This window comes from Drosophila pseudoobscura, chromosome 4, assembly GCF_009870125.1.
Source record: "Drosophila pseudoobscura strain MV-25-SWS-2005 chromosome 4, UCI_Dpse_MV25, whole genome shotgun sequence".
NCBI classification, from domain to species: Eukaryota; Metazoa; Arthropoda; class Insecta; order Diptera; family Drosophilidae; genus Drosophila; species Drosophila pseudoobscura.
Genome location: NC_046681.1, coordinates 22,615,592 through 22,640,887, shown reverse-complemented (window position 1 = coordinate 22,640,887; position 25,296 = coordinate 22,615,592). Strand labels below are relative to the sequence as shown.

The 25,296-nt window shown below is 47.0% G+C and overlaps 1 protein-coding gene across 2 annotated transcripts in view; it reads left to right on the top strand.

Annotated features, from left to right (window-relative positions):
• The first annotated feature begins 3,613 nt into the window (after positions 1-3,613).
• Positions 3,614-25,296, top strand: part of ham (hamlet) — a 30,818-nt gene continuing 9,135 nt past the window's right edge. Inside the window, exons 1-4 of one of the 2 annotated variants that reach the window (XM_015180593.2) lie at positions 3,614-3,945; positions 16,026-16,558; positions 20,699-20,836; positions 20,949-21,159. In XM_015180593.2, coding sequence (XP_015036079.2) covers positions 3,885-3,945; positions 16,026-16,558; positions 20,699-20,836; positions 20,949-21,159 — 943 coding nt within the window. In that variant the 5' untranslated portion in view covers positions 3,614-3,884. Of the gene's footprint in view, positions 3,946-13,256; positions 14,031-16,025; positions 16,559-20,698; positions 20,837-20,948; positions 21,160-25,296 lie in introns of those variants that run through there. The other variant, XM_002132643.3, reaches the window with a different exon arrangement.

Sequence of the window (25,296 nt, the reverse complement as noted above, 5' to 3'; positions counted from 1 at the left end):
TGGGGTTGGGGCTGGGTGGGGGAGAGAGAGAGATAATAACAAAGAGATAAGGGAGACGACAGCAGAAGGCCAAAAGCAGCGATGGCTCCCATTGAATGCCCGCCAGTCAGAAGCGTTCGTTCGTTCTCGTTCGTTCGCTCGTGCTGTTGTTCGTGTGGCCCCCCCGCCTGCCCCCTGCCCCCACCGCCGCTTGCTGTTGCGCGCGTGTGTGTGTGTGTGAGAGAACTGTTGCTTGTGTAAGTGCACAGTGGGGCAGATGTGGCTGTTGTGGGGGCCGGGGAGGGGGGAGACACTCTGGCCGGTGACAGTGGGTGGAGTGTGGGCGGTGGCTGGGTCTCCAGGGGGGTAGGCGGAGGGCATGGTCTGGTGGATGCCTTGGGGAGGGAATTTCTGCTGCACGATTACCTCATACTGGAAATCGCATCTCTCCTGTATATAAAATGAATGTTTCTCCCCCACTCTTTCCCCGCTTTTTTCTCTCTCTGTGTCTCTATATATCGCCAGTTTTATATATATTTTTGAGAGTGTTTGTAATTTCCTGATAATTAAATGAACGCCTGAAATTATTGTATTTTTCTCTGGACCCCGCACTCCCCCTGGAGGAGTGAGGGGGGCTGCCGTGTCTGGGAAATAAATGGGAAACTCTTAGGTTGGATAATGAAAATGGCTTTCGCAGACACTTTTCACTATAACTTTTTTTTATGACCGCAATTTTAGGTTTTTAAGCTCTTAATTAGAGAGAGGATATTCCGGAAATTTGGGTAGTGATATGCCTAGGAATAGGATATATAAGAACTCTCCGAAAATCATAGGAAATTAAGTCGAGAGGAATGTGATAAACCCCAGCCAGAGTCCTCTTATCATCAGCCCCAACCTTTCAAGCATGAGAACATACATATAAGTAGGTCGATAGATATCCCACCTACTGAAACATTATATAATTTCCTTTCGCGGAAGCTCCCATGTGGATGTCAGAGTGTTATTTTTGGCACAGATTTCATCAGCCTTGAATTCTGTGGGAAATAACTCAAAAGTTATGGCTATGTAATCCTATATTCCCGCTGCAAGATCAAGAGCGACTATAAATAGAACAATGGCAGCCCCCACCCCCCCACCCCTCTTCCACCTCCGCCATCATTCAGTCGTGTGTGGCGCCCCAATGACGTGCATAGAGTTAGATAAACAACAATAAGAACTGCAATAATACGCCACATCGCATGCGGGATGCCAAGATCCATCCGTTTTGGCCAATTATACGTTCCATAAAGCTGACCCAAAACGGCTGCAGCCACACAGCCACTCGGCCATCATAAAAGACTGAAAAAATCTTCGCATATTTTACGAGATGGAACAAAAACAAATGTTTTTCCCTCGGTTGACTTACTTTTATTATGAGTTTTCCACCCACTCGCACGGGCCTGTGGTCTCTGCTCTCTCTGTGTGTTTTTCCAGTGGTCTGGTAATAAGGAGAAAAATGCGAGCAATGCGCTGGAATTGGAACGCAACTAAAGGCGAAAATATAATGCAGACTGGTGGGGAGAGGTGTGGAGGGGAGGGCAGGGTACAGGTGGTAGGATCTTGGGAGTGAGGTGGAAGTCACGTCTGGAGCTAGGAGCTAGGGGTTGGGAGTGGGAGTGGGAGTAGGGAGTACACTTCTACCAGCATGAATAATTAATGTAAGCAAAATATTGATTGCATGTACTTGAAAAGAGTTCCAGCCGACAGCCAGGATGACGAGGACGACGTGGACGACGACGACGACGACAACGTCCGACATTGTCGGGCCTATGACAAACGACTGACACGCGGACTGAGCAGTGCGACAAATGCAACCCCCACCGCCACCGCCACCACCGCCACCACCACAGACAGTCCCACCCCCACCCCCACCGCAACCAAATCCCACACTCCCCCACGGACCGCGCTCTTGACCGGAGGGGGGAGGCCTTTTGCCTGCCCATTGGCCAGAGGGTGGTCCTATGGGATAATAGTGTGGGTGTTGCATAAATTGTGCCTCTGTGCAGAGGAGAACATAGTTGGCATGTGCATGGCCTGCTGGGCTTTAATAACAGCCATATAGATAGATGGCTGAGATAACAAGGTTAAGCGAAGGACTTTGCGGTGACTTCCAGAAGGGACTGGGGGGGGTTTCCCTAGGACTTGGGACTCTCCTTACAATGTTGAGAGAGGAGGAGGAGGAGTATTGAAAACGTGGATATTTGGAGAGGAATTCTGAAGAATGTCTTGGGATTAGGCCTCAAAGGTAGGACTGGATATATGGTTATCCAAGGGATAAATACTCCTACGCAAAGAGGCCTCCCTTCTATAATCAGACGAGTATCCACCTTTTTTAGTGGCTGAAACCTTGTCTCTTCCCATAGTATCCCCAATGACAGCCCCGGAAAACTATCCACCAACCCCAGACACTGCTCCGCCCTGCTCTGCGGGCCCCAAATTCCATCCCGGTGAATGCCTATTGGATGGGCACGACCCGTGTCTCCCCGCAGAGTGCGATGCGGGGAGGGTGGAGGGTGGATGGGGGGGACTGGGAAACTTGCGTGACTTCATTTGCATGAATTACGTTGCGTTTTTTGTGGCGTTGCTGGAGTTGTCGTTAGTGTCCTTTCGCTGCCCGCACCCATACACTCACTCACACAGATACTCGCGCACCAACACTCGTGCCTCGGGGGCGCCTGTGTGTGCGGCGTGCGGCGTGTGGTTGGTGGTTGGGCTTTTTTTTTTCGGGTGCTCCACTCGTGCCTTCCTAATTGCCACCTCCTCCGCCGTCAGGGCCCAGCGTCGTCGCGTAGTCAGTCTCCGTTGAGCGCCGCGCTTTTTCTCCTAAAAGAAAAACTTTTTTTTTCGTGCATATGAAAAAAGGAAAATAGAAAACAGTGGAACGAGGGACGGGGGACGGGGGTCGGGGGCTGGCTGGTGGACAGGTGGGTTGGAGGTGGGCCTGGGCCTGGGTCTGGGTCTGGGTCTGGAGAGAAAATAAAACTATAACGCGGCAGGCAACATCGCATAGACGAAATAGTCGGCATAGTCTGGTCGCTCCATTCCGTTCCGTTGTCGTCGGGCCCGGTGGTCGTCGTCAGTCGCGTCTGAGGAGCTTCGACGGGCAGGTGTGTGCCAAGAAGAGTTCTCTTCCAGTTCCAGTTCCAGTTCCCGTAGCGCTCTCTGCCACAGGCAGTACGAGGCAAGGTAGCAGCAGCAGCAGTACGTGCAACAGTACGAGGCAGTAGTACGAAAAGTTCTGGCAGTTTGAGTGGAAAGTGGAAAGTGGCCTGCTCCAGCGAGTGCCTTAAACTGTGTGTTTTCTTGCCACACAGATCTCCCCCACAAAAACAACAACAACAACAACTCCACTCTGCCGTCGGAGTGCTCGGGGGAGTCTTCGGAAACGGAATCGGAGTCTTCGGAGTGCCATAAGTGTTTTGTTTGATTTTTCTCGATACGCCCGCCTCCCGCGAGTCCAAAAAAAGGACAACAACAGGCAGAGGGAAATATAGCCAAGATTTTTTGCCGCGTTAGACCCCCCGAACCGCCCCCCCCGAACCAGGACTGTATGCAAATGAAATTGTGTCGGTTGTCCACCCCGAGCCCTGGACTTTCCTGCACTTCCTTTGTGTGTTCTTGATTTGCAAAAGTGATTTCTAATTGTTTCGACTTCCACGGGGATACGTTAAGAGTGCGAGAGGGAGAGAGAGAGAGGGAGAGAGGGAGTGCGAGTGCGAGTGTGCGAAGGGAGGCCCTCCCCGAGAGTATGTCAATGTCAATGTGGGCCCGTGTGGGCTTGAACTCAACTCAAAAGGATTTCAATTGCGATTTCAATTCCCTGGGTGTTCGATTTCTGGCCATGGATATGCAGCAACTCTAGATTAATGACGTCACTGCTGGAGATTATCATGCGATCCAAAGCGATTGCTAGGAAATATAAACAGGGTGAGTAGGGGAATATATTTGCGAGGGGATTGTGGAGGACTGTATCACAGATGAAGCAAAAGAAACCAATCAATGAAACGATATATAAATATGTTGCATACAAGTCATAATCCGACGAGTGGAAAACAATATTTTACGGCACCTTTTATTCGATAGTTACTTATTTGTTTATCGATTTTAAATATAAAGGTAGAGGATGTTTTATAGAATTAAATTTAAAAGCTGAAACTTGGATTGGAACATTTTTGATGATCATTATCTGCATTCGGCAATCGTCTGATGCATTATAATGTCCATAGGTGTATCGATAATAATCGATAGCACTCAGATAACTGGTATTATTTGTAACCCTGTCGATAACTCATACATAAATCCTTTTTAATAGCTTCTCTGACCTAATATTTAATATAATCTGAAAATAAATCAAGTAAATTCTTGGATCAAGCTATTGAATTATGTTATCGTATGGAATAGTCCCCGAAGAACTGACATGCTTGGAAATTAAATTTAAATGAGGCAAAACTAAAATTTCCCAAAAATAAATCATACAAAAAGTAAAGATATAAATTGATTCAATATTTGAAGGCTGAATCATTATTCCATAAAGAAAACAAGCTAATAAAAAAATATGAAATATATGTTGAAATGTCCCCCTGGAGGCCCATAAACAGAGCCATTTCCGGGCCGCCCAATCTGTGGTCTGCCGAGGATCCCAGGAGACGCGACGTGCCTCGATCTTGGCGGACATGCCATTGCGGAGCCGTTTGACCAGCTCGTGCCCGTATCCGTGCCCGTGCCAGTGCCCGTGCCCGTGCCCTCTAACTAATCTCCAAATATCTCCCCACATCTGTTTCAATTAGTTGACTGGCTTTTAGCTTTTAGGTTTTGTTTTATTTTGGGGGAAACAAACGCGAAGTTATTCTCCATTCTTCGCAGTTCCCTTGTGTCCCAGATAAAGCATTTTATTTGGTCTGTATTTTAAGCAGATGCAGAGCAGGCAGGCAGGCAGGCAAGCAGGCAGGCAGCCAGAGCTGTTCAGTCACTGGTTTATCAGTCGAAAGTTTTGAAACACACATTTAGAGATGTGGACAACTGCCATCAGCCGCAATCAACTGACATTGAAAAACGTCCGAGTAGTTCCCAGACGGCCGATGCTGATTAGCCTATTACGAGCCCAACGAAATGACATATTGCGAAACATTCAGATATTTCAAATTAGTACAACAACTGCGCTGCGGAGATTGTAAGAGACTCTGCGAAGGGAAACACTCGGTGGAATAGGGGTTTCAAAGGGGACAAGAGGATCTTTGAAGACTTCTTGGATCTCCCAGTCTTTGCTTAGTCTTATCTTCAGTTAAAAGAAGGTATAAAATTCCGATATTATGTGTTCTGTAAAGGCTGGCAAGGGCATCACGAGGACCAAAGAGTCTTCGAGCAAGGTCTGAACAAGGTTCAAGGTACCATAGATATATGGTCTTCCACTCAATTATTGCCTGACAGTGTACTCCCCCCCTTCTGCAGACTCTTCTCTTGCCATTTTATGCAAAATTCCCCTGTTTATAGAATTCTGATCGCTTCTTCCGCCACCCCATTGTATTATCCATTCACCGGATTTCCTAATGGCATTTTCATATCGTTATTTTCCTGGGGGGGCTCTGCCAATGATGCAGTGCCCCATTTCCCAGAATTGCGATACATTCGCCGAAGATTCAATTCCTGTGGGTCAATTCAATAGGGTGACTCCTGTGCATTTCTTGGATTTCTGCGAAAGGCAATAATCGAATGGATGGGCACTCGAGAGAGGCTCGATTCCGCTTGTTCTATTTATGTGTAGATATTCTAGGGGCAAACGCAGATAGAAGCTGGCCCCGACGATTGGAGACAAAGGCCGGGGCACAGTTGAGTCAGGGAAAGCAGCGGAAAGGGGGGGGGGGGATATTTATTCAATGATTCCCCAAGGCAGAGACGCATAAGTTTCCAACAACTCCTCAGGCGTACATGAGATTACCCAAAAAAGTACAAAGAAATAATTGCAAAATTCCCCCCCTTAATCGCGGGTCTACGGGCGGCGATAAGCGAAAGTTTCGCACCAGTTTCGGGGGACCATCATCAGGAGGCATTACCATTATTATAACCATTACTACCATCGCGGCAATAGTGATCCGATCCGCTACTCCAGTCAGTTGGTGTCGACTCTGGCCGATAGCTCTGCTGGGGCGGTAAAATCGCTATCGGTATCAGCATTTTTACGACCTGAGAATCGATTGTATTAAGAGCTATTAAAATATTTTCTAAAACCTCCTATCATATCATTCAATTAGGCAAGAAACGGCTATATATAGGATCATAAAACAGCATTCGGTCGCCTGATAATGGAAGACTCGAAGACCAATCATTCTCTGCTCAGTGCTCTCTGGTCTCTGTTCTCTGTTCTCTTTCTCAACACATTAAAGCCTCATAAATACATCAAAATAAAAGTGTCGCACTTGGAGAATTTACGGCACGCTGGCAGATAGCGGAGGGAAGACTTGAATTGGATTCGGCGGTGTAAACTTGGTCAGATCGCTCGGATAGATACAGATACAGATACAGATACAGGCTTTTGCAGTAGACAAAAGTTTTTCGGTTGCCCACCAGAGAGAGAGAGGGAGATAAACGCCAGATAAGCAATGGGATCAAGATTAGGCAGTGGTTTTTCGGTGGTGCTCTGCGATGTACTGGGCTATCAGTGGCTATGTGGTTTATAGCAGGTGCCATTGGATACTCTATAAAGCAATAATTTATGAAGTTCCCTGTGGCTACTTGACTTTTGTTTTCATTCTCATCTGCGAGAGAGTTGGCAATGTCTCCCAATACCCCGAAAGTGGGTTAGGCATACAACCCCCTGCCCCATCAGGGGGTTGGGGGCCCCTCGTCGTTTCCTGATGATATCATCTATCAGTGGGAACACGTCCCAGTATAGTTTTATTGTGCACTTCGCTTATGCCCTCTCTTCTTTATTTCGGATTGCGTTGCTTCATCGACAAATTATCATCATCGTTGAGGTGAACTGGACGCCGAGAGGGGGACGGGAGGGGAGCGGGTACAACCCGAAGACGGCACATGCATCGCACCTGATATTTTTATGGATTTACAACCACCGAATTATTCTTCCAATTTCGACAATTTATTACCAAATACACACACGTTGGACATTTATTTGGTCGTTTCAATACGCTGCTCCATTCGATTCCATATTTCACTCACCAGCGACGCTTTACTGTCCGAAAAGCAAAAGTGTTTTCTTGTTTCCTGTCGCTTCGATTGCAGACAAATAACCAGCCCGGTAAGACCTTGTTGTCTAGATAGAAGGCGATGATAGCCCTGGGCCAAGTCATACCAGGCGTATACATTATATTGCCAAGACAAGGGGCTGGGAGTGGGTGTAGAAGGGGGGCTTAAATATGTCTCTGAAGATGAAGGAATACCCAGAGAATAAAGCTGGGTTCTCGGTTGTTTCAGACCTTCATTCCGGCTCCAATCAGGAGTCCCTTCCTGGGTGGCTTCCAACCAGCCTAATCTGAACGACCCACTAGTCGCGTTTTGTCTTTTGTTTACAGCATTACGTCAAGGCAAGGCGAGGCAAGGCTTCTCTTTCCGATTACCCCAGAGACAGTGTCAACATATCGTTTATTTAGAATACGCTACTAGCAATTGTGGTGCCTGGAAGGGGGGATCGGGGGGTGTCTGGTCTGTCTCCGATCGTGGTATATGAGCGGGCTTGGCTTTATCGTCGTGGCTGTCAGTATCTTGTCACTGTTCTATTGTTTATGAGTGTGTGGCACTTGTCTTACAATTGTATTTATGCTTTCGATGCGGGAGAAATGATATTCTGTATACAAAAAGTATATACTTTCAGTGGAATAATCTTCGAAGAAGGGGTTTCCTGGGAATACTGCCACACACATGTGGTGTATGCATTTCAACAAAATGGCTGGAAACTAGACTTGATTGACTTTCAGGCCAAGATCTAGTATGGGTTCCACATTTCAAAGTCCAAATTGTATTAGATAATACCATAAAAATGGGCTATGAATATGGCTTGTTAGTCAGACGATAAGACGTTGTAAAGATAGTCGAAACTCAACGATATTTGGTCTTCGTTTACCCATTCATTCAGTGATAGAGGAGGCCAGGTGTCAAGCCACCTTCCCTGCTTTTCTCTCAGTGTTCTTTGGGGTTTTTCTTACGCTAGAGTTGTATATTATGTTTTTCTATTGGAGAATAGATAGTAGGTCTGCTCCAGATATCAAAGCCGAGTGCATAGTACAACAGTGCACTGTAGATCGCCGGCGATCGAGCCCAAGAGCTCCGTGTGCTCCGAACGACTCTACGTTTCGATCGTTTCTGCGGCTTCGACTTCGACTTCGACTGTTGTCGGGCCTGGACTGCCGACGAGGGCTACGAATACACTCACACTCACTCTTGTGGTGGGGGCTGGGGGGACTGGGGGCTGCCCACGAGCACAGCACTTTAGAATCGGTTTGGCTTTTTTTTTGGAGGCTATTTCTATTATTTATGTATTGTCACCCAAATGAAACGCGTCCGCGCTCTCTTTAAAGTCGTTATATATAGAAAACATATATAATATACGAGTGGGGGCGCCAGAGCTCCGTCCGGTAGAGGCTGAGAAAGGCAATCAATTGCGGAGAAGCCAGCGAAAGGCTTAGTCTGTGACAATTAGTGCTGTTCTGTTGGTTCTGTTGGTTCTGTGTAGCGTCGGCAAAATGCAGGCCAGTCCTCGAGTACGTGATAGATGAGAGTCCCGCTCCCCCCCCTACACCCCACCCCTCATCGAAAATTGAACGCAAAAATGTGCAAAAAGAAGTTATAAAATATATTTCTCACGCTAATTAAAAAAAAAAAGTGTAGTGCAAAAAGATTAATAATCGAAAGTTACCTGAAGATCGGCGAGGCGAGAATTTTGGTGCGAAAAAACCCGCAGGAAAAAGGGTTTCAAGTGAGTGACATTTTCCAATTAGTTGCAGGACGAAACCCGCTGGCAGATGTGCTCGAAAGTGTGCCGGGACAGGAAGCCCAAAGAACTAAGGGATACGTCTGCATCCGCTGCAGATTGCATTCGCTCAGGGGAATCCCGATTGAGGGCGCGTGCTGCACAGATACCAGAGAGATCCTTGCAGCTTTGGCTCATATTAAGTTACGCTGTCTGTTCACGCCCTTGCCGCATTCCTCCGTGTATCTGTGCATCGTCATCTGGCAATCTTAACGGTTTGACCTTGCCATAATTATAGGCCTGACCCCAGCCCTCTGGCTCGTTGCGTTTGACTTGAGCGACTTGCCCCTGGCTTCTGGCTTCTGTTCTGTTTTCGGGGGGTTCCTTTTCGAGAAGAGCGACTTCCGCTCCGCCTCGAGAAACGCAGAACAATGGAACAGCAGTCGGAATGGGAATCGCAATCCTGGAGTGTTCTGGCATGTCAATAAGACACACATACAATGGAAATCGCAAGGTTTACAAGATCGGCATCAGCATAGTCCCGACTCGAACTCGTATGCATGCCAGGAGTAGGTTCTGTTATGGCACTCGAGACCCCGAAACTCCGCGAACAATGGCTGACGGTTGGACGGGGAAGACTTTTGCTTTTGATTCCTTGAGGAACTTTTCTGCTCTGCTCTGCTCTGCTCTGCTCTGCCGAGTGTTCTTGTGCCCTTCTTGTAAAAAAGCCATACACAAAAGCCCCGTGCAGCCAGCCTCTTTGTCCCTGGCCTGCCAGACAGTTAGAGTCAAAGATCAGCCATCCAGCTGAGTTAATTACAGCCGACAGAACTTCCACAGAGACAAACCGGAGTCACTGACTCTGAATGGAACTCCATCGGCGAAACAGTCGACCAAAGGAGGAAGTCTACCAGCCAGTCTACCATTCGAGGGGCCGAGCCGAGGAGCAGGGGTGTGGGCAGTGCCCGAGGACATTCAGCTGACGATTGAAAGATCTCAAGTATTGAAAGATCATTGTATGTTTTTTTTTGGCGCGCTAGCATTCAAATTTCAGCAGTTGGAAGAAGTCTTGAGGACTTCTTAAAGGGTTTGAAGGTCCTTAAATTTAAGAGAAACTTTAAAGGCAGGAGGCTTCTTTAAATAGGTTTATCGTTACATATTTGATTTATCTGGATGATAGAGGGGAGCTGCTGGTTTAGTAAAGGTTGAACAATGGCTATGGGAATCCTTTCAATCGTGGAAAATCAACTAAAGGCTGAAGGAATGGTGCCAACACCGATTGTACCTCAAATATTTCAAACGTTAGCCCAACATTACACTACAGGATCTTCTACTGAAGCTTAGGCAATGCAATAATGACTAAATATGGCCGTCAATGAAGGCTTTCCGTTCTTCATGGATTCCAAATAGAGCAGGCATAAAGCTATACCTGAAAGATAGTCCAGAGATCTAGAGAAACGACTTTCTAGCACATAAAACAAGGTCTGAATGATAGCCATTCTTTTTTTTTTAATTTTTATACGCTTTTTTAATTCGTCGCACATGAAATTGGAGTTCAAAATCGCAGTCTTTGGACTATATTTTGAAATTTGTATACCGATATATTTTCTTTATATTATAATTATATATTTTCGAAAGGGTCTTCTCTTGTTTCAAGAAAAGATCTTTTCCCATTGACCTGTAAATGCAGATACAGCCTTCAGTTATGAAGGCTCACTTCCATAAAATATTCAAAGATAAATCCATAAATTTCAATACTACAATAAATAGAACATCTATTTATGGCCTTTTTTTCGTGCAATTAATTCCGTGTAAATTGTCTGTATCGATTATTCATGGAGGAACCCAGCAGAAGGATCCGCCCCTTTTTTCAATTTTCCACTCGTTTCGGTGAGGCGTGTTGGGTTAATGAATTATGAGGTATCATATGCAGAACAAACCAGACACAAAACCAAAGCGAAATGCAAATAAAAAAGATACAAGCCTTTCTCTATCTTTCGGGTGCGCAAAGCCATGTTAAAATATGTGACAGCGGGGAAGGGGCATGGGCAGGGGGCAGGGGAAGAGTGACTCGTTGTCGATTATGTTGTTTTAATTTAACGCTATTAGCAGAGTCACAGACCCTGCCACGAAGCGGCGGCAACAAACCCCTTGCAACCCTTAAGCGTCCCTTGGATGATGACATTATAGCGACTCCGAGGGCGACTCGCACCCGTATATGCACGGCCTGAGGTCCTAATTGAGTCCTGCTGCTGTTTGACAAACGCAAATAGATACGGCTACAGAGATACAGATACATTCGGCACACATGGAAAATACCTACAGATAGGAGGACTCTTTCCATCGAATTGATATTTTATGAGGCGCCCCTCATTCCTTTCGGAATTCGGGGGACAGGGCCAGGGACAGGGCCAGGGACAGGGCCAGGGACTGCCCTCAAGTGGCGTTTTCCTCATGCAAATAAATAACAAGTGAACGAATTTATGACCCAATCACAATACATTGACAGCCCTAAGCATATGTAAGCCAAAAAGGGGGAAATCGGTGTCGGTGAACACTTAATTTATTTGGTTTAGACCGATACGATACGATACGATATGGTGGGAAAGGAATTGGGCCAAGCATAAGTAGAGGTCTGGGTCTGAGAGAGCCAGCCAGGAGATAGCGGGAGAGTCCCTGATGGGAAGTCCCTGTAAATTATATATAATTTTTGTATCAATTAATACGAATTTAAATATTACTTCTCGTTAATCTTCTCCTTATAAATGCGTATTAAACAATACTTTTCCACTCTTTATATAGAATGAAGATAAAATGCATCCACAGCTTAAGCATAAAGATATTTATAAAAAAATTCATATAAATGATACACGCATATCTGTTATTCGTACGCATTTGTGAGCAATATTGATTTAATTTTATATTTATAAATTTAATTTAATAGTAGTGTGCAGAAAATGCCTTCCACAAATTCGTTTACTCACTTTAACCATCAAAAAGTCTTACTCAATGGCCAGTCATCTATGCGCCCATCCACTGGGAGCCTCTGCCCCGCCTCCTCACCGCCTCTTCCCCTTCTTAAGTGGCGGCTTATTCACACAAATTCCTGGGGCCTGGCGCCGGAGCAAAAACAACAACAGAAAAAGAACCCCCAAAAAACTTTAACGACAGATAGAAAATTAAGTTGCAAACAAAAAACCCAAAAAGCCCATGTACTTGTCAGCACCTCACCCCCCCCACACACACAGGCAAACAGACAGAAAAGCGGTGAAAAAAGAGCAACAGAAACGAAAGGTGGAGGAAAAGCGGAGGAAAGCAGCGCCACGGCGGCACACTTTGCGGCAGAGGCCGCAGGGCTAAAAGTCGTCGTCGCTTTCAATTATAGCCAACACACACACACAGCCAGAGAAAGGCTGTACACACACACACCCACACAGAGCCATTAGCCTAATGTGTGCTTATTGCGCACGCTTTGGAACAGACGTCGGTGGGTGCTAAGGGGGGGGAAGCGAGAGAGAGGGAGGGAGGTAGGGAGGGAGAGAAAAGCCCGAACCACATCAAAATGGATGCTAAGGATACGGCAACCGCAAGCCAGAAACTTGCCACTTGCCACTTGCCACTGTCTGACGGCTGGGGAGTGGCGGGCGGAGAGGGGGGACTGGGAGGTGGGGCAAACCGCAAACAAACAAACAAACAAACATATTGGCTGCCAAAGAGAGACAGAAAGAGCAGAGCACCAGCACCAGCATCAGCATCTGTATCTCTCGCTTTTGTATCTAACAGTATATACCGTATCTATGTATCTATGTATCTATGTATCTATAGGCATGTATAGTTCTATATATAGATGTGCATAATGAATGCGAAGATGTGCCCGCCCTATTATCCTGACTCTGGTTTCAGTTTGCTGCTGCCGTGGCTCCTCCCTCAACTTCACAACTGTCTGTGTATCTCAAAGATACATAGAGCGGCAGCAGCAGCAGCCACGGCAGCATTCTGATAGGAAAAATTGAGCAGCAACAGCGACATGAGGGTAAATAAGGTATGCCCTCTCTCTCTCGCTCAGCAGCTCTCCCTCTCTCTCTCGCTCTGTGGAGTATCCTTTTCTGAGAAGAACTGCCCTTAGGAGCTGCAATTCGAATCAGAATAACCAAGTTCTGAGATAATAATAATGATTGTGGTCCTCTGCGAAACTGACACAGATTCCCACCGAGAGAGAGAGAGAGAGAGAGAGAGAGAGCGAGCGAGAGCGAGTGAGAGAGAGTGCAGAGAGCGAGAGAGAATCATTGCCGAGAGAGGGTACAAAATATGCTCTCTCTCGTGGCGGCTGCTGTGGCTCTCTCCTTTTCATCCCCTGCTGTTTGCCATGGGAAGATACACAGATACACAGTCATCATCGGTCCTCCCGATCATGGGATGAGATGATGAGGACGATGCCACCACCACCGAACCCAAACCCAATGCAACACAAAACAACCAACCCAAAAAGAGATGCTCGCCGTGGACTCCCTGCCATTTACACGAAAATTCCCATTTGTCCGGAACCAGAGACGAGACCAGACCCCGGACACAGCCCAGACCGAGACCCAGACCCATCATCACCTCTAGTCAATTCAGTTCGTTGCAGAGCTCGCTCGCAATCGGAATCACAGTCTCAGTCTCAGTCCCAGTCTCTGTCCGCGTCGTCGCTGTCGCAGTTGCTGTCGCAGTTGCCGTCGCAGTCGTTGCCGTCGCCGTCGCAGTCAACGTTTGAGTTTCCATCCGTGCGAGTAGGTTTGGTTTTTTTTCGCGCTATCCGTTGCGTATCCGTTCGTGGTAATCAGTATTGCGGAGACAACCGGCAGATAAAGACGACACCCAAACCAAACCATAATCCCCAAGAAAACCGAAAGGAAAACCTCAATATAAACTCGAGTTTATTGGGAAAAGAAAACCCCCCAGCACCCAGCTCCCAGCACCCATCGCCGCCTCCGGTGTGTGGGCCATGTCGCGACGTGTGTTATGAAAAAGTATTGTTGATATTGTGATAATTACTAAGTGAAATCCACGAGTATAAACGGAACCATGCTGTTCGATCGATATGTCATATCAGGTTGGTCTCACGGCTCCAGCAGCCAGCTGTATCTGGTGGCCGGGACTTAAAGGGAAAAAGGCCCACTTACCTTCGATTCATTCTGTGATTTCTGGCCCAAGTCTGAGCAACAATTGCGATTCGAGTAGTGATTCAGGAAGACTATCTATTGTGTGAATCGAATGAGGAACAATCGCTGATGAGTAAACAGCCAAGTGCCCAGTGCCGAGTGCCCAGTGCCCAGTGCTTAGTGCCTAATAGATGTCCAATAGATTGATTCATTCGTGGACTTTCTCTTTCCAAATAAAAGCCCCAACCAGATAAGATTGTGCAACATTTTGCCAAGAACATCTCAGCCCTTTTGAGAGCTAAAACCATTACAAACTTGCGCCTCGCACCCCTCAGAATCGTGGCCCTACCTGCTTATCAAGTCGCAGTTGCAATTAACCATTTATGGCCGGGTTTTATCAGCCAAATGTGATTACCTAAACAAGCAAATTAGCCCAGGGACGACGGAACCCTACAGAACAAAAGGGAAAACACTTGTGCTTAAGTAAAAGTGAATAATTGAATGGCAAGGCAAACCCACCCAAAAAAGAAACAAACTAATCACCAAAGCAGAGCAAAGCCAGGCCGGAGGGGACTTCAGACTCCGATCCAGAGATGAGTAGGTCCCTGGAGTAGGTGCGAGGATGGAGGGCAGGGCGCGGCTCTCGGGGGCCACTTCAAAGGCATTTCGCTGGACGGTGCGATGCAACGGTGCCTGTTCAAATAGATCGTGCCACAGGATCCTCAAGGATGTGCGAAATGTGCGGCACCGCACCTTACCTTACCGCTTGACCAGTGGCCCATTGTATTCCACCGAACTGTTTGCCTGTTTCCCTGGCCTGTGGGTTACTTATATGGCCGATACTTATCTGCATTGCTGCCTGTTGACCAGTAATGTGGTCGGTTCTCGGTTCTTGGTTCTCGGTTGTCGGTTGTCGGTTGTCGGTTCTCTGTTCTGTTTGTTATCGCTTCGACGCGTTGTCATATTTTGTCTAACAGCTCAAATTACGATTTAGTTTCAAGTGTTCGAACAAGGCGGATGGACAAGACAAGAACCTTAACAGCAAACACCACCCCAGATACCCCGATACCCCCCCGCTACCCCCCGCTACCCCCCGCTACCCCCCGCTACCCCGCTAGCCAGATAGCAAGACAAATACCAATAATCGACGGGTAATTTGTGCGTGTCTTTATACATATATGGCTTGATAGATACCCTTGAATTAGCTGTCACTCTAGACCCCCACCCCCCCTTTGATTGGTTTTCCCTTCAAGCAAGCCCTGACTTTACTGTCATCGGATGTGCTCTATCTAGTCCATCGATTAAGCTGTTCCATCCCTAAGGAATATATCTAGTCAATCGGCAAATGTCAGACACTGGCACATCGATTAATTGTTATTAATTTCATTAGCAGAAATATTTGTGTAATTTCATATCAAAAAGGAAACTTCTGTTTGCAATATTTGGAATACTTTCGTGTGATATTTATCCAGATGCTATTTGCTCAAGTTGCTGGGTAATCGGAGATGTTTCTGGTGAATGTTGGGGCTGCCTAAGAACACTCTTCCATAGGCAGGGGCCCAGGCCCCTTCCAGTGCTAGGGAGACACATGTCGCCTGGAGATAGTAGTGCTCCGCGATGGATGATAGGCATTGACAGAGTGATAGGCCTTGTCTTGCCTACTGCGTGAGGCTGTCAATCATTATTTTGGGCATTGGACTGGGCACTGGGCACTGCACTGTGGGGCCAATTGCAAAATCACCCAAGAGATAGATAGAAAGGGGAGTGGAAAATTGAAACGATTGTCATCGCAACTTGAGGTTGCCTCCGTGTCCGTATCTATTCTATTTTGGGCTGACATGACAGGCATTTGCTGATTAGGATTACTGCTGCTGCTGCTGCTGCTGTCGCTGTCCGGAAAGTCACCTCTAATCTGTATCTCTGTATCTCTGTCTCTCCCCGCACAGGCTCTAACGGCGACGACTACGATCCGAGTGTTGTGCGCCACCTCCACCACCATCATCACCATCACCTGGATCTCAGCACGCGGGCGCCGGCCTTTGGTCCCCTGCCGGATCACACGCAGCTTCCCGGCGAGGACTCCCCCTCGTTTGCCACCCGCCACCACCTGCCGCCCGGCTCCACCTCGCCGCCCCTGGAGTCGCAGCCACATCTGCAGCACCAGCCACAAGATCAGCAGCATCTGCAGCACCACCAGCACCAGCAACAGCAACAGCACCAGCTTCAACAGCAGCCACCGCCGCCCACGTTGCCGCTGGCCGGCTCCTCGGCCGCCTCCAGCATGGAGCACTTCTTTAACGACCAGGCCCAGGCGGAGCAGCTCCTCCAGGAGTGGGCCCGCCGGCGCGAACCTGTCTGTGATCTGGATATCCGTGATAGTGGCGTCTACGCCAAGACGCATCTGCAGCGTGGCACCCGCTACGGGCCCTTCCCCGTGAAGCTCTGCCACCAGCCCAACGATCCTCAGCTGGCATGGAAGGTGAGTGTATTTGTATGGGAAAATGTAGCCATTTTATCCCCAAATACAACTAAAATTCTCTGCAAATTCCACCCAAAAAAACTGCATTTCTTTCCACCACAAAACTGTCCTTGCCTGGCAACCCTCCCGACCAAAAACGGACCTTAAGCCTTTCACATGTGTCCGCATTTTGGCATTCTCAAATTTCCGTTGTTTCGGGGGAAATTTAATCCCATCAGAGCCCATTTTTATGTGCGAAAATTGCACAAAAATTGCAACCGAAATGAATATCATGCACTCTCGCATTTTTTTTTGGGTGCTTTTCTATAGAAAATCAAACGATTGGAAAAAGATTTGATTAGAGGCGAAGGGAAACGGCAACGGGGCTGGTATCAATTGTCAGTCAAATGGGCCTAATCCCTGGCCAGAGCTAATTTACCTTCCTTACTGCCGCGCCCGACGAGGCATGCAACCAGGACGAGGAAAATCCACAAAGTGTACCCCAAATGAGGCTTAAGTTGAGGCCGGCTGATGATTCCAATTAGGCCCTCTCCCTGTCCCAGTCCCTGTCCTCTGTCCTGGTCCTCCCGATGAACCCTTCGATTGATTGTCAGTCAGTCAGTCAACTGACACTTTTGCGCCCCTGATCCACTCCCTCTTCTCCTCACTGCCATCCTCTCTGCCTGACAGACAATCCAATCAAATTATCGCGCCTAGTCCTGTTGACAATTTGTAGCCGAAAAAGGGATCTCTCTCTGTCATTCAGGTATTTGCCACTCGAGCCACTGGAAATTGCAAAAATAAACCAAACCAAAGCAAAGCAAACCAAAGCAAAAGAACTGAAACGGAATTGTACTGATCTCTCTGGCGGTCCCTTCGTTCGCAGCAGCCTTTTATTTCTGGATGATCCTCAAATCAAGCGCACTTTTCCCGTTCACATTTCCGTTTTGACAGATACATTGGCCGTGTATCTGCCACCGTTTCCATGCCTGATCCTCAATCCCAGATCCTCTATCCTCACAGATCTCTGGCAATTCGAAGCCAGTTCTCTGTCCTCTCTCTCTCTCTGTCTCTCTGCGATCTGTGCGGTGTGTGAACCCAACACTTTGAGATTATCTCTGGCGCGTAAATATTTTTCTTGCCCATTGACTGTGTCATGTTTTGCTGCCTCCTCTCCTCTCCTCTCCTCGCAGGCTGTGGCCTCCTTTTTAATAAAGTTATGAATAGCCCCTAGCCAGGGAGGACATGTGTGATGCCTGCCCCGGGGATTATAGCCACTGTGGGCCTGTGTTTGTCTAAGCCCCAGACAGAGCAATTGTCAGCAATCATTGGCACAGTCCTGTCATGGATCCTGTGCATATCCTGATGATCGTATCTTTTTTAGTGACTGTCTCGCGTTGCAGTTTCCGTTGGAACGGACATGTGAGTTTGCCTAAAGATTGTCTTGAGACGATCTCACATATCTGATTTGTATCTTTCCTTCGCGGCTGCTTGGGTTGAGGCAGCTGTTGTGGAACTTTTAAAGGATACTTGTCCATGAGAAGTTGATAGGGCAGTAGATTTGTAGAGAAAGAAGTAGGTTTGTGAGGTGTAAAACCATAATTGGATGAACCTGAGGGACTTTTTCACTCCTTCCCAGAATGTGGAAACATAGGAGGAAAGCTGAAGGGACAAAACATTTAGAGGAAGTTCGAAGTAAAGGGATACCCATAGAGAACCTTCTAGGGAAGTAACTCTTTCCACTTCGAATAGATCTTCTTCGAAATACTCATCAAAACCATCTCCTTTTAGCTGATTCGAATGTTGAAAGAATCGTAGTCTAAAAACTCTTTTGAAAGCACCTTTTCTCCACCTAGCTTTAATCTCTACCTCTTCCACGAGTACAACCTCCCTACGCTCCTATTTCCATATCTCCTTTCGCACCTAGTTTTTCATCCTTGAAGCCTCTGCTGCCTCCTCCCATGGCACGCCCAACAAATCCTCTAGCCCAACCCTTCCAATTATTTATTTTTATTTTTGCAACTATAACTTGTGTCCTTCTGCAACATCAAACGCAGACGGTGGCAACCTACTTGTTTGAGGAACCTCTTGAGGTCTGCCTCTGCCACTGCCCCGCCCACACCGCATCCCCTTTGGCAAGGACCGCATCTCGTTCAAATATAAAGTTTATTTCTATATTAATTTGTTGTTGCTGGTACATACATATATACATACATACGTGTATATATATTTTCCCTGCATATGCCACGGCGCAAGGGGCCTCTTGAAACGTTGTTAACTTAATTTTTGGAGCGTGCACCACATACATGTGGCAGCAGGCTCTCTTGATGTACGCCATGCTCTCTCCTCTCCTCTCCTCTTCTCCTCTCTCCTCTCTCCTGTATAATACACACACTCCAGACTCTCCCACTCATCGAGGCACACACACACACACACACACAGAGATGCACACACACACACATATACCACTTAATAATAAACTGTAAAATGCCGTTTTTCCAAATGACTTGATAGACAAGAGGCTGACGGCGACGGCGGCGGCGGCGGCTGCGACTGCGGCTGTCGACGGTGGCCGCTGCAGCGACGGCTTCAACGTTGCGCATACGCAAAGTCATTCAGTCAACAACAATTGTGGTTTTTGGTTTGATTTACATACTCTTTTTTTGGGGATAGGTATTACGAACTAAGATGGGGTTTTAGACTTCGATCAAAAGAAGCAAAAATAACATTGATTCCTGATTAGACTTTTCTGGACAATCAATGTGGCCATCAATGTATTTCAAAGCCTTTTTTGTTAAGACTTTGCATAGTTCTTTCTACTTGATTCCTTCCTTCTACTTACATATGTATACCTATCGCAATTGCTAGGATTGTAGCAGAGTCTGTCCTTTTCTCAACGTCAATTGCAATACAATTGCTTGAAAATGATTAGGTTGATTAGTTGAAATAATTTCTAGTCCAACTAAATCTCATATATCTGTGAAATCCTTTCTAATTTTCGTTGATACCATTATCAGACCTTCCCCTGTTGTAAAAATATCTCCTTAACGATTTCAGTCTTACTAAATGGAGTTTAGACTTATATTTCTTTGTGAAAAACTCATTTATTTCCTTGGAAATTATACAAAAATTTAAAATTTGAAGAATTATATGTTTTTCCTCCCTTCAGCAAAGGCTAGATCGACCCTATCTTTCAGGCCTGCAAGTGTATCTTCACCTTCGACTTTCAAAGCCCAGTCTTTTCTGCTTGTTCGATTTTGATTTTGATTTTCTGTGTGTGAGTGTGTGTGTGTTATTTCCCCCTCCCCCCCTCGAACTTTCGGCGTCACAGCGTCTAAGGCAGTTTTCCCATTGGCAGCCGAGACGCCGCCGCCTCTCCGCCGCCGTGGCCGCCGTCGAGTCGCAGTTAACGATTTGTTTAAATTATGCGTATTTTAGCTGCCTTTTTTTTTGCCTTGCTTTTCGCTGGCTGCAGTTGGCGCCGCTGCTTTTATTTTGTACACAAAAACCGTCGGCGGTTTTTTTGTTTTTGTTATGCGGCTGCAGTTCCCCCGACCCCCCTTTGCCCCCCATGCTGTGCAGTAATTGACCTTGATGTTGTGGGCAGACTTGAGGGCGGCAGAGTCGTTGAAGACGTCTTGCTGCGTTGGCTTTAAGTGTGGATAATGCGGATAATGGGTCGTAAAAGATGGTTAAACGGCGAGTGGTCTACAATGGGGGCTGAAATGCAGTAGAAGTTATTGAATGAAGGATACTAGAATAGTTTTCAGGAGTTTTTAGTGACTAATGTGTCCCCAGTCTAGTCTGGAAGTAGTTTTACATATATATTTTTATGCGCTACAGTTCCCAGGACACAAGCTTTCCCACTGAAAAAGGCAATAATTTTTAAAAACTATTAAAAAAATGTCCATAAAATCGGAATTTACATTCTACATGTAACACAAGTAACTTCTACTTTTTACGCTGTATAACAACTGAATTGGTTTGTGTGTTGGCTTAGCCAAGACAAACTATGATAAATAGCACAGTTTGCCTAGCTACCGCCACAGATGGCGGCAGCTGTACTCCTTACAAATTTTTGTTTAAATTTTGATAAAATCCATAAAAAGACATTAAAAAAGTACAAATTAATATTAAATGAAAAATCTTTTGTTGATGCAGGCCCATGCTGGACCCAACTTTAATGGCTGGCTCGAGCCCACATCGGACGTGTCGACGTGGCTGAAGAAAATCCGATCCGTGAAGGACATCGAGTGCATCGAAGAGGCTAATTTACACAATTACATAATGGGCGGCTGTGTAAGTACCACCACAACTGCATGGACGCGTGCCTGCAGGCACTCTCACTAATTTTTGGGACAATTTTTTACAATTATCAAATGCATTTTTTATCTCCCCCTTTCACACGCAGTTGTGGTACGAAACGAATCGGTATATCAATGCAGGCAGTGAAATGGTCGTCGATGGCCGGCCCAAGACTCCGTACCAGATCAATGACAACTTTATGGCCGGCGGCGGGGTCCTGGCGGCAGCAGCAGCCGCCGCAGCAGCCGCAGCCTCGGGAGCCACCAGCGGCGGGGGGAGTTCATTACCCAGCGACGATCGGAGCGATCGAGATAATGGTGAGTGCTAATATATCACAACACCCCATAGCCCCGATGTGATGCTGGTGTGTCCAATAAGCAGATAGATACAGCCAGCTGTGTGTGGTGGCGGTGCGAAGGGCAATTAACAGAGCTGTCGGTCTGTGGCACGAGCGGCACGGTAGACGCAGATCCTGCAATCTGATCCCCAGCAGCACCCGACGACAGCTTATGAGGGTGCACACGCACACGCACACGCACGTACAGCTTCCCTATATTTCCACCCCTATTGCAGCACCCCTTTGTGCTCCCTCCTGCTGCCGTTCCTGTGTGTTGCGCATGCGCCCGTGCAATATAAGGCAACCGCACATGTTTTCATTTGTTATTAAAATGTTTGATAATTTCATTAGAGATCCATCATCAAACAAAGGCTCGGATGATGTTAGCGATACGCATTGCGCGTCGAAATGGCACACGCTCAATTTAAGCCTAATCCCGTGCAGGGCTCGACACTGCCACTGCCACTGCCACTGCCACATGCATCCCCTTTGGGTTTTCGAGGCGTGTTTGATTATAAACATGTGGGATTTATGGCCCGGCCTTTGTTCACACTCTTTTTCCGTTTATCGGACATTTAAATCTCATATTTTGCATTCGAAAAAGTGTTTTCACTCGCAGGAGTCAGCTTAAAATTTGAATATTTAATGAATTTAATGGACACTTCCATATGCTCCTTGTCGCTGGGCTTATCTGCAGATCATAGTTGCTTTTGCCATATCTGAATACTTTTCAATTCAATTAAACCCAAGCCCGGCCCAGCCCAGGGACTAAGTCACAGTCCTGTCAAAACCACTCGCCCGAACCCCAGCCCGAAACCGAACCCTAAACAGAGCTTGCACTCCCTGCGTTTTCCCGACGGACACGGCCACGGCCACGGACACGGACACCTGTGAAGGACTCCCCGCTTGACTCTACATTTTTAACGTATTTTCTGACAAGTTTTCTCCCAGCTCATGGTCCGCTGAGCAGGAGCAGGGAAATTCAGGCCAGAAGACAAGGTCCTTGAGCCCACCAGATGGGTGTAGGGGCGGCGAGCGATCGCTGTGCCGCACGGGGGTGGCACCGCCATACGACAAGGGAGGCGGCAAGGAGTGATCGGAGGAGTTGTGGTGTGGTTGCAACGCTCGCAAAAGATCGCGTTGGGTTTTGGGAGGGTTTCTTTTCCGTCGACTTTTGACCGTTACATTTGTTTTTTTTGGAATACATAATGAAGGTTCTGTTCGGTCGACTATGGGAATTTCCAGTCGGGAAAATGCAAATGTTTGGGGAGGAGTGGGATAGGCATTTCGACAGGGAAACAATTTTACAGCAAAGCATGGGAACGGTATGGAAATATATTTGCAAGAGATCTAGAAAGAACTTTTGTGGGGTTTATTTGGAACTATATGAAATATATTTATGTTTTCATTCAGAACTGAACAAATCGGGACAAAGATATAGAGAACTAGCGTAAAAAGTAAGAACTATAAAGAGGACCTACATTTGAGGAAGAAACTTATCATCAAAAGGATTTTAAGATCTAAAATATTAAAAAATTTCAAGACTTTAGTAAACGATTCATGCAATCAATAGAGAATGACATTTTGTGAGCTCCTGAGGTATTTCCCGTCACATCTGATAGAAAATTCAGCGATCTATGGAGCTCTCTAAAGATCTTATTAAGGCAGAAATAGTTCCGACATTCCATGCCCACAAGACCTTTAAAAACTGTCAAGGATTTCCGTAAATGATAAACCTCATAAATCAAATCAATATAGAAACCTCAATTCAATGAAAACCTTTAAAACAGTTCCCCTTTTCATTTCCTTGACTCTCAAGACATTCCCCCGAAAAACAGGGCCTCCAACCAACCCACAAACATGTCAACTCTGACCAAACCTTGACTTCCCCCTGAACGAAAACCATTCCCCAAAGAGTCTTTTGAGATGGCTTTCGGCTTAAGACGCGGCAAGTCTTCAATCGACCAATCAGACAATGGAACCAACTACAAACTATGGACAGCAGGCGTCACATTTAGATTCGAATAGAACACACGCCAAAGAGCAGAAAACCAAGCCCATAAGCGAAATCTTAACTAACTCCGAGAGGCACAAGCGGAGGGGATTGATACGGATTGACACATTGTCGCCAGCCAAATCTGATGGATGATTAATGAGCCGACAACAACAGAAAACAGAGAACCAAAAACAGAGTTCGAATCGAAAATTGAAAAAAAAAAATAAAATCAATAAAAACCCGGCTTGTCTCGTGTCGCGTCTTCGGCTAAATGATCATCGTGTGTCAATTTGGGCATCATTAGGAGTGCTACCCAGGCACGGACGGGGGACCTAACCCTTTTTTTTATGGGCTGTTGCTTTTTGTTGCTGCCAAATCGATTAGCAGGCGGATCTAACTCTGGATTTTGCAGCACCAACAACGGCAGCGAGCCAGTTGTAAGGTGTAAATAATTCAATCAATCATTTGTCAACAGTTTTGGCTTCCGTTTAACTAGGAACGCCCCTCCTCCGAGCTCCCTGCTCCGTGCCCCTGTTCAGACTTCATTTCAGGGTCAGCCGGTGGCACTTGGAAGCCAGGCAGCAGCCACTGGCAGCTTCTGTGATATGTAATTGGCATGTCAAAGAGTTTTACTCCCTGCCCCAAACACCTATACGATGCGATACGATACTTCATCTGTTTCCTCTTTATTCCGCATCCTGATTCGCCCAGACTTAAAACCTGAACGGGGCCGACAATAGATCCATTGAATTGTCAGCCGTGTTGGGCGAGTAAATCAATCTGTCCGCTTGCAGAGCGACAGCAGCTGTTTGAGGCGAGTGATAGATAGATGGAGGACTTGGACTTGGACTGGGATTGGGACTGCGACTGGGAGGGAGATCGGGATCTGGTGAAAGGCGTGAAAGGATTGTTGCAGGCCCCTGTGACACAAGGGGCAGGGCAGTTGTTAAATGATAAGGCATTGATGATGAAAGGGTGGAGGGTACAGACGTGGAGGTGGCACTGAATTGATCAATTGAAGGGAGTTGGATTGGATTTTAATGGGGAAGGTATTCAAGAACCAAAACCTCTTTCCAGAAGAAAAGCCTCGAAATTTGTAGCTTCGAAAAGTTCTTTCTTTCCATTCAAATTTCCCAAAGATAGCCGATCTTTAGAGCACAACATTCTGTGTTCCCAAAGAAACTTTTCCCAAGAACCTTTCGAAGAACACCATCTGTCGCTGCCCTGCCTACTCCTCCCCCCTGTAGGCTGTGCTCCTACCTATGCGCCCACCCCCTAGGGCTATGCTCCCTACTATCCCACGCTGCCCACCCCCCTGCCATAAGGTGGCTCTAAGTTCAAGTGCAGGCCACAAGGAGAGACGCGACTACGACTACGTGGGAATCTTCTAACGACTCTAGAGTGTGTGTGTGTGCCCTCTTTGACCATATTGCACACGCTGAAAATTAACTTTTGACCCAAACAGCAATTACTTCAAAGCCAGAGCATATATATTCATAATGTTGGCCAAGGGTGGGCCACCCCCGGTGACGTGGGGGGGTGGGAGGAGTGTGGGCTGCCTTGAGAGGCAACACCTGTGCACCGTGCAACGTGCACCGAGCGAAAGTTTTCCGTGTGTGTGTGTGTGGTGGGTAAGGTGCTATATGACTTTTGAAACGAAATCAGTCCAACGGAACCGATCTGAACGGAAAGAGAGCTAAGGGGGTGACCGGTGACCCTTTGGATGTGTTTGCATGCATAATCTTTGGTCATCGCCATCATCCCTTAGCCCTGCGCTGCTGCTGTGTCACCTGGTGGTAGTGCCCAGTCCACCCCATGAACCTCTCCTCTCCGTAACTCAACCTTTAATAGTCATTTCCCCTTGGAATTGTCATCGTGTGTCGGCCTGCCGTCAGGAGTTGGCCAAGTTAGTAGCCCTACAGGAGGGTGCTTTAGCTCTTGCCTTGGCCTGCCCTTAGACCTTACCTTACCTTACCGCGCACTTACCTCGGGACACTCGGGACATTCGGGACAATTATCTATTCAACGTCAAGCAATGCGAGTGCTATATATGAGTGCACACACGATTTGGTCGCTGTCGCTATCGCTGTCGCTGGCGCTGTCTCTGCTACCAATTTTGTG